The 15,010-nt window shown below is 42.0% G+C and overlaps 1 protein-coding gene across 4 annotated transcripts in view; it reads right to left on the minus strand.

The window, feature by feature from the left end:
- DGKQ (diacylglycerol kinase theta) overlaps positions 1–15,010 on the minus strand; it is a 149,529-nt gene that overhangs the window by 61,734 nt on the left and 72,785 nt on the right. For all 4 annotated transcript variants that reach the window (XM_025199097.1, XM_025199098.1, XM_025199100.1 and 1 more), the window contains 2 exons: positions 9,787–9,855; positions 969–1,069 (listed from right to left, as the gene is read on the minus strand). In XM_025199097.1, the coding sequence (XP_025054882.1) occupies positions 969–1,069; positions 9,787–9,855 (170 nt within the window). The remainder of the gene's footprint in view (positions 1–968; positions 1,070–9,786; positions 9,856–15,010) is intronic.

Consider the following 15,010-nt stretch of genomic DNA (forward strand, 5'->3'; position numbering starts at 1 on the left):
CAGTTGCCTTGCCCACTCCCTGCTGCCATGGAAGCAGGGGGTGGGGCTCCGCACCACTTCCAGCAGAGTCCCAACAGCTGCACGTAGTGAAGGCAGCTGGCCACAGCCCCGCACCCTTCTTCGCACCACGCAAACCCCACACCCATACCCAGCACCCCTCTCTCATACCCCACAAACCCCACACCACCGAATCCTGCCCCCACATATACCCTACAGCCCCCACAGAGCCCCTGCCCCCACATCATACCCTACAGTCCTCACAGAGCCAACCCCTTCAAGCCCCACATATACACATGCACACACTCACACCCCCCACCATACACACTCACCCACCCACCCCCAACCACACCCCACACACAATATACAAGAGTAAAACTTTATTTCTGAGCTATTATGCAATCCCCTCTATATACACTACACAAACACAAATCATGAGAAATATATTTTTTGTAATAAAATTGAAATGCATTATAATAATAGGTGTTTGACTTAATGTATGATTTGGGTTTTTTTTCTGGTTCAGATGCCCACCCCCCCAACCCCAAAGGAGTACGTCTTGGGGCAAGGGGAGGGACTTCTGGTGGCAAAATGTCAGGGGCTGGGGCAGGAATTCTGGTCCAAAGATGGAGACTGGGGAGTGGGGCACCTGTCAAGGGGCAGGGCTACCCTTGCTGTCCTCAACAGCTCACCAAAATGCATTAAGCAGCCCTCCAGCCAAAATAATTCCCCAACCCCTGAATTACAGCATACACATCTAAATTAGCACTTCATAAACCTTTGGAAATACCAGGAATAACAACAATACTATATATAAACACCTAATTATGTTCTTGTATTCTGGCTAGATTACACAGGTTTTTATTGTTGAGTTACATTTATCAAGCAGTTGAATGTCTGAATAGCTTTCGGCCAATAATCTTTTCAGTCAATCATGTAATATTGTTTTTTGCTTCGACCCCTCTTCTTACCACAACTTCTTCATTTTTTGCAATCCTTGGAACTGAAATCAGACGAAATTGATTTCGTTTTACTGCATCATTCCCATCAAATATTTTTAATGTTTGTTTACCTAGATAAAACAAAAAAGTATTACATTCCAACAACGTTTAACCTAACCAGATCACATTAAAGTGCATTCAAACAGTGAGTGGACAATGTAACTATTAAACACCAGCATTTGACCCATTAAGCTAATAATAATTAAGTTATTTACTGTATTTTCTCTCATAAAACATGCATCTTTTCCCAAAAAGAGAGTCCCCCAAAATTGGAGTATGCGCCTCAGGCAGGAAAAATGTTTTCTTCACTGGAAAAGAAGCATACCTGAAGACACCATTCAAGCTATGCAGCTACCAAAATGATTGCTGCTTATGTCCAGCTCAGCCAGCTGAAGGAGTGGCATCCTATGTTAACCCTCTCACAGGTGTAGCTACTGGATGAGTACTGTAGCTTGTGCCTGAAGTAGTAAGTGAGCAGCTGGTAGTATCTTGATGTGGCTTGTGATGTGGAAACAACACTTTAGTTATTTATATAAGTTCCTGTGAATACTTACACCAAAAAACTAAGTCTTGATACTGCCCTTGAAAAGGTCTGGGGCCTAACTTTGTGTGACACATTAAGTCTTCCTGGGAACATGGAGTGTCCAGAAAGTGTGGCATCTGAGACAGTCTGGGTCAGGCAGCAGAAGCTTTCTGCCACACAAAGAAGTTCCTGCTGCCTAACCAAGCTGTCTCCTGGGATGCTACACCTCCTGGACATAATATGCTTCCCAGGAAAATGTATTTCATATCTCACAGGTGGCTATGACTCTGGAAAAATGTTTGTTTCTCCTCCTGGGAACTAAGATATTTTTTCTGGAAACTTTGATGACCCTAATTTAGTGAAGGAAGGGCTTAAAATAACCTGAACTCTCAGAATATGGGAGTAAATTAAGCATACAAGTTATAATTTTTAAAAATAATTGTTTTCCTCACATGCTTTTCAATTAAATTTAAAATCTAATAAAAAGAATAACACATCAAATAGCAATTTGATGCATACAGATACCTTTCCAATAGTTAAGGAGTCAGGGTGATTTCAGATACAGGTCTCAACAAAACTGAAACAATACTGAAACGTTTATACTACAATGGAATATGCAATTATAAAAAAAGAAAACATATTTTTTAAAGAGTCAGTTAAGTATACTTCTCTGGCACTGTTCTTTTGTTGGAGAAATCTAGAGGTTTCCAAACAATGGTACATGCCAATGGTACACAGCATTGAAACCTCAACCTCTCTCTAGAGAAGACAGTTGAAAATGTCACTGGGGGACATTTCATAGAAATTCAAGTCTTCAAATGGAGCAGTGCCAAACAAGGCTACTCTACAGCCAGCCTCTGATTTGGAACTCTCCCATGTTAGCCGGTCAGCTGACAAGCATATGGACAAGAAGTACAGACTTCTACCAAAGGAAGCACTCGCACTCAGCTCCTTCCACCTTAGTGGTGATGGCAGCCTATGGAAAAAGAATCAGGAAACAATAGCTTTGCACTGAGATAAGTGTCATAGACATTTGGACCTCTTCAGCAAGAGAGCTTACTCGTTGGCAAGTTTATGGTTCTGTATCAGAAACTATTAAGACTTATTGGATCAGAACATTTTCAAAATATATGACTGTTGCCACAAACCCACCCCACTTTGAAGGTTTGTGGGGTGTTGTGAATGTTTTCTTGCATTTTGTGGTACTGATAAGGCATGCGTAGTCTTGAAGGCAGCCCATTCTAGAGTGTATCCATTTAAGTTGCTGGTATCACTGTATAGATTACGTTATGCCATACACATTTCTTTATGATTTTGGAATTTATGGATGCATGTTTAAGAACAACTGCCACTCCCAGACCCAGGCAGAAGGAAACATTATTGGGTTGAGTATGCAAGGCACTGTCTGCCTGTAATAGGGAAATCAGCTCCTTTAAAGCAAAAGCATCTGAAAGAAATGGCCCACCAGCCAGAGAAATACTCTGTGCCTCAGGGAAACCAGAAATTTCTGGAGGATTTTAGTGACTCATGAGAATGCTGACAGGGAGGAGAATGGTTTGGAGGTACTTTACGGCTATCTGTAAAGTGGTCTGCATCTCAGGCTTCGGAGGGTCCCAAGCAATCGGGGCTTTCAGAATCAGCAGGAGGTCTAAACTCTGGAAATACTGGTAGGACTCAGAAGGGCTAGTGTATATCCAGATGAAAGGGTATGAAACTTTACTTGTCTGGTGTTTCTGTCTCCAAACTGGTAGTCAGTTTTTCTTGCATAATTCTTTTCTCCTACATAATAAATCCCTTTGTTATTTGTCTCCTTACTGGTTGCTTGAGGAATGAGTGATCTCTGGACAAGTGATATTCCAGGCTAGCCCATTCTACAGAGAGGGAGGCCTAAAATGTATTTTACAACCCAAAGGGAAGGCTACGTAAAGCTGGCAGAGATTCTCCTGCTGCATCTGTGAGGTCTGGTATACGGGCAGCGGATCTGAGGCTTGCAGGAACAAGGAGCTATCCCAGGGAAAACCTCAGTCTGTTCCTTGGGACAAACAGTGGGGAAAAAAACTTGGGGCTCTGGGGGCATCCTACAGACAGGTTTGAGACATCTGTTTTGCCAGGTTCATTGACATGCTTCCCTCTACTTCCACAGTCTTCTTCGTATTTCACATATCAGAAAAAACTCTTATCCAAAATGGCCTTGAATTTGTTTTGATGCTGCAGATAAGAAATTGTCTTTCATGGCCACTGCTATAAATATGAAACAAGCATTATGACCCAAGCTAGTCAATTCTGGGCTCCTGAGGGGCACAAAACAGCGTAGATCCAAAGGAGGTAAGACCCTTCACTCACTAAAGGACTCTAGGACTATGCTGTTCTCTCCTAGAGCCTATTCAGGCTCTTCAAGACAAAAGCCCTGTTTTAGATTCACAGGCACCTTCCAACAAAGCCACTGTTTTCTCTTTACACCTGCTGCCTCGATTACTTCATGCTAGTATCAGGCTCCAAGGAAAGACATCAACTCTGCAGACACTTGTTCCAGGGCTTCACACCCTGCCTCCCATCATGATCAGTTAAGAAAGCAGGAGTTTTGAGAGAGATAAGAAACTCTAATTTTGTCAGCGTACCACAGAACTCAATACAACCTGTTAAACACCCTAAGTCACAGCTAAAAGTATGCAAACTAGTTAAAAGCTAGTTTTGGTATCTCTGCTCTGCAATTACTATTTTGATTGCAGTGTAGATAGAACCTAAAAATCACAAAATGTACAAGGCCACTCTTCCTTAATGAATCTTCCTTTGGACATCAAGAATGGAGAGGAAATACAACCATTTTTCTCCCTGCAATAATGATAACATAACTGAAGCTGAAGGTATATAACTCTTTATTATGATAACATATACTTTAGGATCGTCTCTAAGAATTGAACTTATGGACAAACTTTTTGGAAATACAGTACAAACAATTGTGTGTGCCAAGATTAAATAATTTAAACAGATTTTTCGTTTGAGCTGTCCTTAACTCTATCAGATTATCTAACATTATCAGATGCTTTACTGTCAGAGAGGATCTTCAGAAATCCTTAGAAACTACTCCTGAATATTCTGCTTCTCAAGATAATGTATGGCTGAATGTGATCTGCTCTGATTAGATCTGAAATCTTGTCTTCCTCTTAAATACCATTTTAAAGATAGGTAACAATGCCCTGAGTTCAAGGATATTTATTAGACAAGGTTCTTTGGTAACTGTGATATCTTTTATTAAACCAACTAAATAGCTGGAAAATTGTTCTTTCAAAGGTTTCAGGCACAAACACCCTTATTTGGTTCTATATTTAGTGGCTAGTGTGATGCCTTCCTTAAAATAATGAAATAATCTGCTATATCAAATAAATCCAGTTTATACAATGAAATCCTGTAACATTTTGGTATTGCCCATTTTATAAGGAAGAATAACTGATTACAAAATTATAACCTGATGAAATACTTGACTGTTCTACCTCATTTCCAGCAGATGAAGAGAATTAAATGTAAACAAAGGAATAAAAAGAACAGTTAACTTTGTTTTGCAGAATGCCTTGAGGTCCAATTGTCTCTTCTATTCTGACTTGTACCTGAAAATTTTTATGAAAAAGCACTCTTTTGTTTGGGGGAGGTGGGAAGGAAGGGGAAAGCAGCACACTTTTCTTAAAAAAATTCAGTATAGTTTTAGGGGAAACACTGAAAGAAAACCACACTTTAATAAAAAAAAAAAAAAAAAAAAAAAAAAAAAAAAAAAAAAAAGTGACCAGAAAAAGGTTTACTATACAGTTACAAAAACTTCTTCTCTAAAATAACTACGGCCTATGTCCTGAAAGAGATCCAACACATTCACTTGGATGCTAAGGCTTGAAACAATACAGGTTGGGGGGGGAAGTCATCTTGATATTATATGCCTTTCTTTTGCTCAAGTAGTCATTTGGGAAAATATTTTTTATGTCGTTTCCACCCCCCCCCCCCAATCTCTCCCTCCTCTCCCCTCCCCCAACATACAAACCCACAATGGGGAGGAGAGGGAAGATCTTGTATAATCTGTATTCAAATTTCTCTTCTGGAAAATAACTGTGATTAAAAATGAGGTTCTTGGCCTTCCTCTCTCTGATTTTAAAAGGGAGATTCAATTGTGAATGATGTTGAAACATTACTGTTTAACTTCAATATTTTAACAGTTACTTTTATAATGAAATTACCATACTAACAATGTTAGCCGTGAACCCTTTAAATATTTAATCTTTTGATAAAACTATACCATAATTTCACCAAAGTACCAAACAGAACTTTCTCCTTTTCAGAGGCCCTTCTAGTTTTTCTGCTAATGGGCTTTTTGAGAGACTGAAAAAAAGAGGACAAAGTTCAATTGTGGGCATGATGCACCAAATCATGCAACTTGATTGATGACAGGTGAGTTTCTTTGGGATAAGCTATATAGCATTTAGTGAAACCTTGTGTTTTAAGGATCTCATTATTAGGGACAGCTCTTGAATTCTTAACTCTTTCAAAAGAAATCAAAGCATCTTGAAAAAGAGTCTATTAATAAGGTGTGGAAAGTTTCTCTCTGAAAAATAATCAGGAAGCCTAATCCAATAGTATCAGCAGCATTTACACTTTTGAAAAACATGCTTCTAAGCAGATCCATGGGAGGGTGCACTCAGCAGCACTCCTTTAACAGTGTAGCTCATTTGTAGCTCACCAAGTAGGGGCTACCAGGAGTGGCTGCATGAGGTGCTGCACTCTGTGGCAGGAACACGCTGCAGGTCTCTGTTCCCTGGTTCCTTCCCCCAGGTTTCCTTCCAATGAGCCCTGGGGCTCCAGCTGTGGAAAGTGGCTATTCTGGTTTAGCTGGGGTAGGCAGTATAGGGGGGTAATCCCTCCTTTCTAGCACCCACACCCAGCCAATGGGGAACACATGCAGGGACTGGGCAGGGAGCAGACGTTGGAAGAGGGGACCTATTCATTGCTGCCGCTGTCCCCAGCTGAGTCCAGACCTGTATGCAGTCACTCACTGTGGCTCCCAGCTCAATCAGGACATGAGTCACTAGGGGCTTCCCCTTGTAGGAGAGGACAGAGGTAGGTGGGTCCCCCTTCCATGCCCAGAGGGGAGCTGGACAGGAGGAAGGGGGAAATGGGAGGGTAGAGAAGGTACCACTGAATGCCAAGGGGAGGGGATACACAGAGTAGGGTGGGGGACAGAGGAAGTCATACCTGCTTCAGGGATACACAAAAAAATCCCCCATAACTGCTGCTATAGCCCAACCTGCCTGCTGGTTACATCCCCTGCACTCCCCTTTTCAAAATCCTAGTTCTGCCCATTAACCCTCATATTGATAAAGAATGACAACTGCAGTGAAATTTTTCATTACCCACTATGCACTGACTGCTCTAGTATCTCTCCTTCTACTGTACAAAAAAACAAGGACAGAAAAATAAGTAAGACTGGTCATCATTACTGCTACCATTCAATAACACAGCAGGCAGCAATAACATTGACCAAAATTATACATGTTTCACCCTGTTGGCTCTGAGGTCAAGGGGAAAGGAGGGAGGAAAACCTCTTTCCTCACATCACCCTGCCTTTTTTATATATACAAACTGTGGGGCCCATCACTAACAGGCATTTACTTTCTTGCATGAGACTGTCTGAAGCTCCCGTAAATTTAAAGGATTTGGGGACCACAAAGCTGTGAGCTGCCATTGTTCCACACTGGTGACTGCAATCACCCTGATCCTTCTCTAGTGGTTCCTGTAATTTTTCCATGTTTCTGCCATGAGCAGAACTGCAGAGTTCAACTGGAACAATATCTGAACTAGTTTAATCTGAATCCATCTGACCAGCATCATTTAGGAACAATCAGCATATATAGCTGTACATAAGGACCTGTAACAGAACTACTGCTATACGAAAAGGACAGCTTTCTTTTTCAAGCTGCTCCTCATGGGACACCCAACATCTGCTTTATGTATCCTGGAAACTGCCACACCTACTTGCAGATTTTCAGTGAAGACCTCATCATTTCTATCTGCCAGCAGATTCAAGACTTACATAAGCAAAGTGCAGAGGCAACTTATTGGTGCCTTTCCATAGTCAGATTATAACCTTCACCAAAATGAGTTGGAGCATTGGGACAGAATACCCTGTAAGGAGATCTGAAGAATTCGCCCTACTCCAGAAATTGTTCATGGATCCAAAAATGAGAATCCCAGAAACAAAAACCCATATTACTGGGGCCAATCACTAGCTAGCTCAAGCAGAATCTAATGCTGTCTATCCTTACAGACTGACACAATGCTAAGAGTTCTTAATAAGCCATTTTAATTTTGAGAATTATGGAGGATCTCCCCTCTGGGGATTGTTTAGGGTTGGCAAGCCGGTCAAGTGACCGATCAAATACTGACCGATCAAATCCTGTCAATTGACCGTGTATTTTTTGGCTGATCAAAGATTATAGAAATTTTACAAGAAAACTAAATTTGTTGTAGTTTTCTTGACAGAAAAAGGATTAAAATTTTTTTTTGACATTTCTTAAAAGAAAATGTGTGCTTTTTCTCTATATTATTTGGATCTATCAGCAATTTTTTAACAATTTTTGACTGATATTTGATCAGTCAAATACCCAACGCTAGGATTGTTACATATATGCACAATATCAAACCAGAAATGATCATTTCAATCACTGATGCCTACTAATACCTTGTGGGGGAACACTAGAATCACTCTTCCAATTTTTTCCACAAATCACAGCAGGAAAAGTGTCATTTTTTTGGATGGATTGAATTGATTTCTGCTATGTTAAAATACATGCATTTCAGTGAAAACATTTTATTTATAGCACAATTAAAGATTCTTTACATTAGTCTTTGATAAAAGACTAATTGTTATCATCACCTGTTCCTTGTTTTATTAATTCAAATTTTACAGGAAAAGCAAAACAAAACAAAACATTGAAATTTAGATTTCAATATTTTCAACTTTCCTTGGATAGTATGTAAAAGGTAAATTGGACTGGACTAGTAATTTCAATCAAGCAATCTTGGTTATCAGGATAGACATCTCACTCCCTTGAGAACCACTGATAAAAAACCCCAGCAACCTCCATCAGTAAGCAAAAATTAAAACCAGCATACATATGATTATGCCACTTAAAGGAACCACTAAAAAAGTGCAAGTTTAGTAGACAAACCACAGCTGTTTAGTTTGGTTTTATAAGAAAGCTTGCAGTGTGTCAACTTCCTTATAATCATCAACACAGGCTAAAAGTCTAAAAGCATGACATAAAGCTAACTGGGGAAATATGGGCATATGTCAAAGCATTTTCAGATGAAACAGTCAAAATAGCAAATTCCTCAACAGTCTGATTTTGAAAAAATATCTGAGCTTGGAAGGGTGGGGGGGAAGGGACCTGCAAAGCTGTTTCTATTTTGTTTTGTTTTTTAATTACGTCTATCTTTTTACATTAAGTCTATTTATGTAACTATATGTAATTATCTATGGGAGATGAGCATGATTACCTTGTTGGTTTTATTCTGCTTCGTTCTTTTAAACTAACTAACAAAATCTGGGCTTCCATAAAATGAGAGAGAGTGATAATACTGAATCCAGAACAGTCAATAGTTAAAAAGAATTCTACTACTAAGTTGCCAGGATAATTAGTTCTGACAAATACAACTATATTTATTCTTGCCTGAATGGAGTTTAGAATTCATCTCGTACCCTCAGCCAGATTTGAACCCAGGTATCCATAGATGATAGTACCTTATAGAAGTGTGCTTGCTACCTACCTTCAAATCCAGTACTAAACAGTATTAGCTCATTAAATACATCATTTCTTAATTGTTACACTAAATGAGAGACTACTAGCTAGGTATAATGAAATATACTTTCAGAAATATTTTCCTAATATAGTGACTTTCAGAAAACTTCTTTGGAGAAAGGTGACACTAGGACTGGAGATGTTAATGAATACAAACATTCCCTTCCCGTTAGTGCTCCACTAGAGGGTGGAAAACAGTTCTATTCAATATCACTGTTTAAACATGAATATACATTGACCTAAAACTAGTATTCAAAGATCTCTACATAGTAGTAAAACAAAACAAAAAACCTACCCCCCAGTATCTAATCAAACATGAACTTTAGTTATGCATAAGCTTACTCATGGGAAAATATTAGGTTTGTTTGTTTTTTTTTTCAATAAAAGGCAACACCAAGCCAACACCCACCACTTGAATTCATCTTACTTGAATCTGTTGAAATGTGGGCATCTTTTGCTGATCCTTGTGTTAAGCCATCAACATCATCATCTTCATCTGTAGAAAGAAAAGTTTTAGGAAACATTTCCTTTCAATTTGAATTCTCCAAATAAACCCCTCCTCCTCTCCTCCCCCTACAAAAACGTTAACCTTATTTTTAAATGTTTTCATGCACGATCATCAGAAGCAACAACATTCAAAAGAGCATACGGACTAACAATGACCCCATTTCCTTTTCTAGTAATTAAAAATAATAGGAAAACATATAAACATAAAATCAGGGGAGGTGGGGTGTTTTTTTGTTTTTGTTTTTTACAGATAACTATACTGTAGGCCAGTGGTCTCTAACCTTTTTAAGTAGGAGATCACCTTTGGCATTTAAAAGCAACCCAAGATCTACCATGCGCTGCTGCCACGCCCCCCCATCCAGCAGGTAAGTCTGTGGGGAAGGAAGGGTGGGGGGAGCAGATCAAGGCAGAGGGAGAAAAAATTATTTGGGGGCACGCCTCCCCAGAAGATAAGTCCCACCTGGCTGGGGCCCCACTCAATTTACCCCTGTTCCTGCCTCTACAACACGCAGTGGAAGCTAGGGATGATCCCCAAGGAGAACTATACAATAGTGGCCAGCACTTGTAGGGGAATGATCAAGAAAACCAAGGAAGGACTGAGTTCAGGTTAGCCAGGGGAGTTCAAGGGCAATAAGAAGTCCTTCTTTAGGTATGTAGGCAGTAGAAGGAAAACAAATAGAAGCGTGCGACTCCTGCTTAACGCCTCAGGACAGCTGGTAACCGACGTACAGGAAAAAACTGAACTCCTAAATGCCCACTCTGTATTTCACTGGACCAAGGGGAAAGACAAGTGAGATAAGGCTCATAGGGGGCATACCAGGAATGACAGCCTCCCCACTGTGGATGCTGAGTGGGCACAATACCAACTAGAAAACTAAACATTTATAAGTCATGAGGACCAGATGGACTCCATCCGAGAGTGTTGAAGGAGCTGGCTGAGGTCATCATGGAACCCCTAGCAAAGCTGTTTCAGAATTCGTGGCATACAGGGGAAATCCCTGAGGATTGGAAGAGGGCCAACATTATGCCCATCTTCAAGAATGGGAAGAGGGAGGACCTGGACATCTATAGGCCAATCAGTCTAACCTCCATCCCAGGGAAAATCCTGGAAAAGCTCATTTAAGAATCTATGCGCGATACACTTGCAGAAGGTAAGATTCTGAACGACAGCCAGCATGGCTTTGTTGCGGGTAGGTCTTGTTTTATCAATCTCACCTTCTACAACCAGGTCTCTCGCCACTTGGACATGGGAGACAAGGTAGACATTATATACCTAGACTACCAAAAGACTTTTGATTTAGTATCCCATGATATCCTTGCGGGAAAACTGGAAGATTGGGGGCTCAGCTGCTCAACAGTTCAGTGGGTGGGAAACTGGCTACAGGGTAGGTCCCAGAGAGTTCTCATTAACAGATCTGTGTCATCCTGGTCCAAAGTGGCCAGTAGTGTCCCTCAGGGGTCTGTGCTTCGACCAGTGCTTTTCAACATCAATGATTTGGATGGGGAAGTGAAAAGCTCACTGGCCAAGTTCACAGATGACACCAAGATATGGGGCCGTGTGGTCACGTCAGAAGATAGGTTGCAGATACAGGGAGACCTGGCCAGGCTTGAGAGTTGGGCAGATCAGAACCAGATGAAGTTTAACACTTCCAAGTGTAAGGTGCTCCATCTGGGGGCAAACAACCCCCAACATCCATACAGACTTGGTGGTGACAGCTTGACTTGCACCATCACCCAAAAGGACCTAGGGGTAGTGATTGACCATTGCATGAATATAAGCCATCAGTGTGAGGCAGTGGTCAGCAGGGCAAACAACATGCTGGCATACTTCAACCAATGCATCTCGTGTAAAACTAAGGAAGTGATACTCCTGCTGTACTCGGCACTAGTGAGATCGCAGTTGGAATACTGCATCCAGCTCAGGGCACTGCACTTCAATAAGGACACGGAAAAGCTTGAGAGGGTCCACAGAACAGCCACCTGTATGATCAGGGACTTGCATGGCAAGCCATACGAGGAAAGGCCAAGGGACCTGGGCCTCTTTAGCCTAAAGAAGAGAAGGTTGAGAGGCGACTTGATAGTAGCTTACCGCTATATCAGAGGAGTGCATTAGAAGCTTGGTGAACAACTGTTCACTAGGGCACACCTAGGGAAGACCAGGACCGATGGATACAAACTCCTGGAAGACCGCTTCAGACTTAATACCAGGAAAATCTCCTTCAGAGTCAGGGTGTCCAGACTATGGAATAAACTCCCTCCAGAGATGGTGCAGTCACCTACCCTGAAGGTTTTCAAGAGGAGACTGGACAGTCACCTTGCTGGGGTCACCTAACCCCAGTTGTCTTCCTGCCTAGAGCAGGGGGTGGGGGGGGGCTGGACCTGATGATCTGCAAGGTCCCTTCTAGCCCCTAACAATCTATAAAACACTGTCCCTCACCGCAGGGGCCTCGATCTAACCCCTGCCCCTTCCCTCACCCACAGACTAACCTGCTGGGCTGCAGCACGTGCGTGCATGCACATGGGCACTCAGCCCCCCCACCCCAGCCTCGGATTGACTCCAAGAGGCTCTGAGATCTACTGGTAAATTGAGATCTACTGGTTAGTGACCACTGCTGTAGGCCTTCACCTCAGCTATTGTCTTAATATTACAATTTACAAATTCTATCCGTTTCTCAACCAGTAATGATTGTTTATGAATTAAACATATTTGCTTATATTTGTTTATGAATTAAACATATATTCGCTACTGGATGCGTAGACAGTGCAGCCAGTGATGCAACAGCAAAGGATAGGTGATGGTCAACAAACCTGTCTCCTCTTGGGAAGCCCCAACAGCTCTGGGTAGAGAAGCACCTTAGGAAACAATCAGTACTGGTTGAGAAACAGATGGAATTTGTAAATTGTAATATTAAGACAATAGCTGAGGTGAAGGCCTACAGTATATTTATCTGTAAAAATACAGACTTTTAAATTTATGTTGGTATGTTTTCATATTATTTTTAATTACCAGAAGGGGAAATGGGGTTACTGTTGGTCTGTATGCTCTTTTAAGTTTTGTTGCTTCTGATGATCTTACATTTTTCATTTTGAAGGAAATGTCCCCACAAAAGCAGATGAGCCAGAATCCTGCTGGCCAATGGTTCCCACACTCCTGGGACCACACCCATCCAGAAAAGGTGCAGTTGTGGATGCAATAAGGTGGGCGCTTCCTTCAACACAAGAGTGGTGTTCTGACTAGAAGCTGCAGCAGGCCTGCACCAAATCACCTGGACCTTTGTCTTGCCATTGGTGTCTTATACTCCCTGCTGAGAGAGAAGATGGAGGGCCCATGGCAACCCTTCTTCTTTGTTTAGCCTAGGAATACACACTGAATGTCTGTGCTTGATGGTTGCGTGTCCTGTTGAGAAAGGACCCAGGCATCTGACAGCAGTTCAGATGTCTAAGCAGCCCTATTTAGGGGTGGCTGGCTTGTCCCAGTCCAGGGAAGGCCCTAGAAAAGGTGAGCTAAAAAAAAAAAAAAAAAAAAAAATCTTCCTTAAAACTTCTTTCTTGGCTCTAAACTAATCATTCTTGTTGAACCGTTCGCACTATGTTAAGCAGGCTTGAATTGAAAGACCATGAACTTCAGAAAACAGCCATAATTGACAGAAAACTACATCAAATGAGTGTTTTTATTGCATCCCTCAATGAGACGAGACTTTCAGAAACTGGAACACTACATAAAGTAAACTACCACTTCTACTGGTCTGGGAAACCTGACAAATAACCAAGGATACACAGTGTCAGATGTGCTGTTAAGAAGTCTGTTCTCAGTTTATGTACTCTGGTATCTATTACTGGTGGGGGTGTTGCCCACTACATGAAGGAGCAGTACACCTCCCTACAGGCCTATGTTGGCCCCAAAGAACAACAACTTGAAACCCTCTGGGTCAAACTGCAGGGGAGGCATGGCAAGAGAGACCTGACTGTAGGTGAATACTACTTGCCACCTAACCAAGGGGAGGAGCTTGATCTAGCATTTGCCCGTGAACTAACGGAGGCCACACGTGCACGGGACATGGTTGTCATGGGTGACTTCAACTACCCAGACATCTCCTAGGAGGAGTGCTCGGCCAGCTTGGATAGATCACAATCCTTCCTGACCAGCACCGAAAAGCGTTTTTTGACTCAGGAGGTGCACAGGCCAACTGAAGGCAATGCAGTTCTTAACCTGGTCCTGGCCAAAGGGGATAACCCGGTGACCAACTTAAACAGAGGGCAGCCTAAGCGATAGTGACCATGAAATAAATCATCACGCTCATGGTCCGTTGCAAGGCTGACGAAGCAGATACCAAGCTTGAAGTCTTAGACTTCAAAAACGCAAATTTTAATAAGCTCAGGCCACTAGTAGAGAATGCCCTGAGAGACCAAGGAAGGAGCACAAGAAGAATGTTCATTCCTTAAGGATACAATCCTTAAGGCTCAGAGACAATCCATTCCCTTATGGAGAAAAAGTAGCAGAAGGGTAAAAAAACCCTGTTGGCTAAGCAGGGAAGTTGCAGCCCTCCTACAGAAAAAGAAAGAGGCGTACAAACAACGGAAGCTTGGGACAGCCTCTAAGGAAGACTACTTGACAATGGCCCGCACTTTTAGAAACCAGATTAGGCAAGCTAAGGCAGAAACCAAACTAAAACTAGCTACAAGAATCAAGGACAACATGAAGTTCTTCTTTTAGCTACATAGGGAGTAAAAGGCAAACTAATGGGAGTGTGGGGCCACTGCTCAATGCTTCAGGATACCTGGTCACTACCACTCAGGAAAAACGGAACTCCTAGATGATTACTTTGCCTTGGTCATTCACAAGACCAAGGGGAACAACATGCCAGGTAGGGCACAGAACGAGCAGGGTGGGATTGACACCATTCCCACCACTGCCACAGAACTGGTGTATGACCAATTAAAGAAATTAACAAAAACAGGATGCGTTTCAATATGGACAAGTGCAGGGTGCTGCACTTGGGCAGTAGTAACCGGCAGCACACTTATAAGATGGGAAACTCCCTTCTTGAGAGCACGGAGGCAGAAAGGGATCTTGAGTCATCATTGACTCCAAGATGAACATGGGCCGACAATGCGAGGTCACAGTCGGCAGGGCTAACTGGACC

Source organism: Alligator sinensis, unplaced genomic scaffold (genome assembly GCF_000455745.1).
Source record: "Alligator sinensis unplaced genomic scaffold, ASM45574v1 scaffold607_1, whole genome shotgun sequence".
Taxonomy (NCBI): Eukaryota; Metazoa; Chordata; order Crocodylia; family Alligatoridae; genus Alligator; species Alligator sinensis.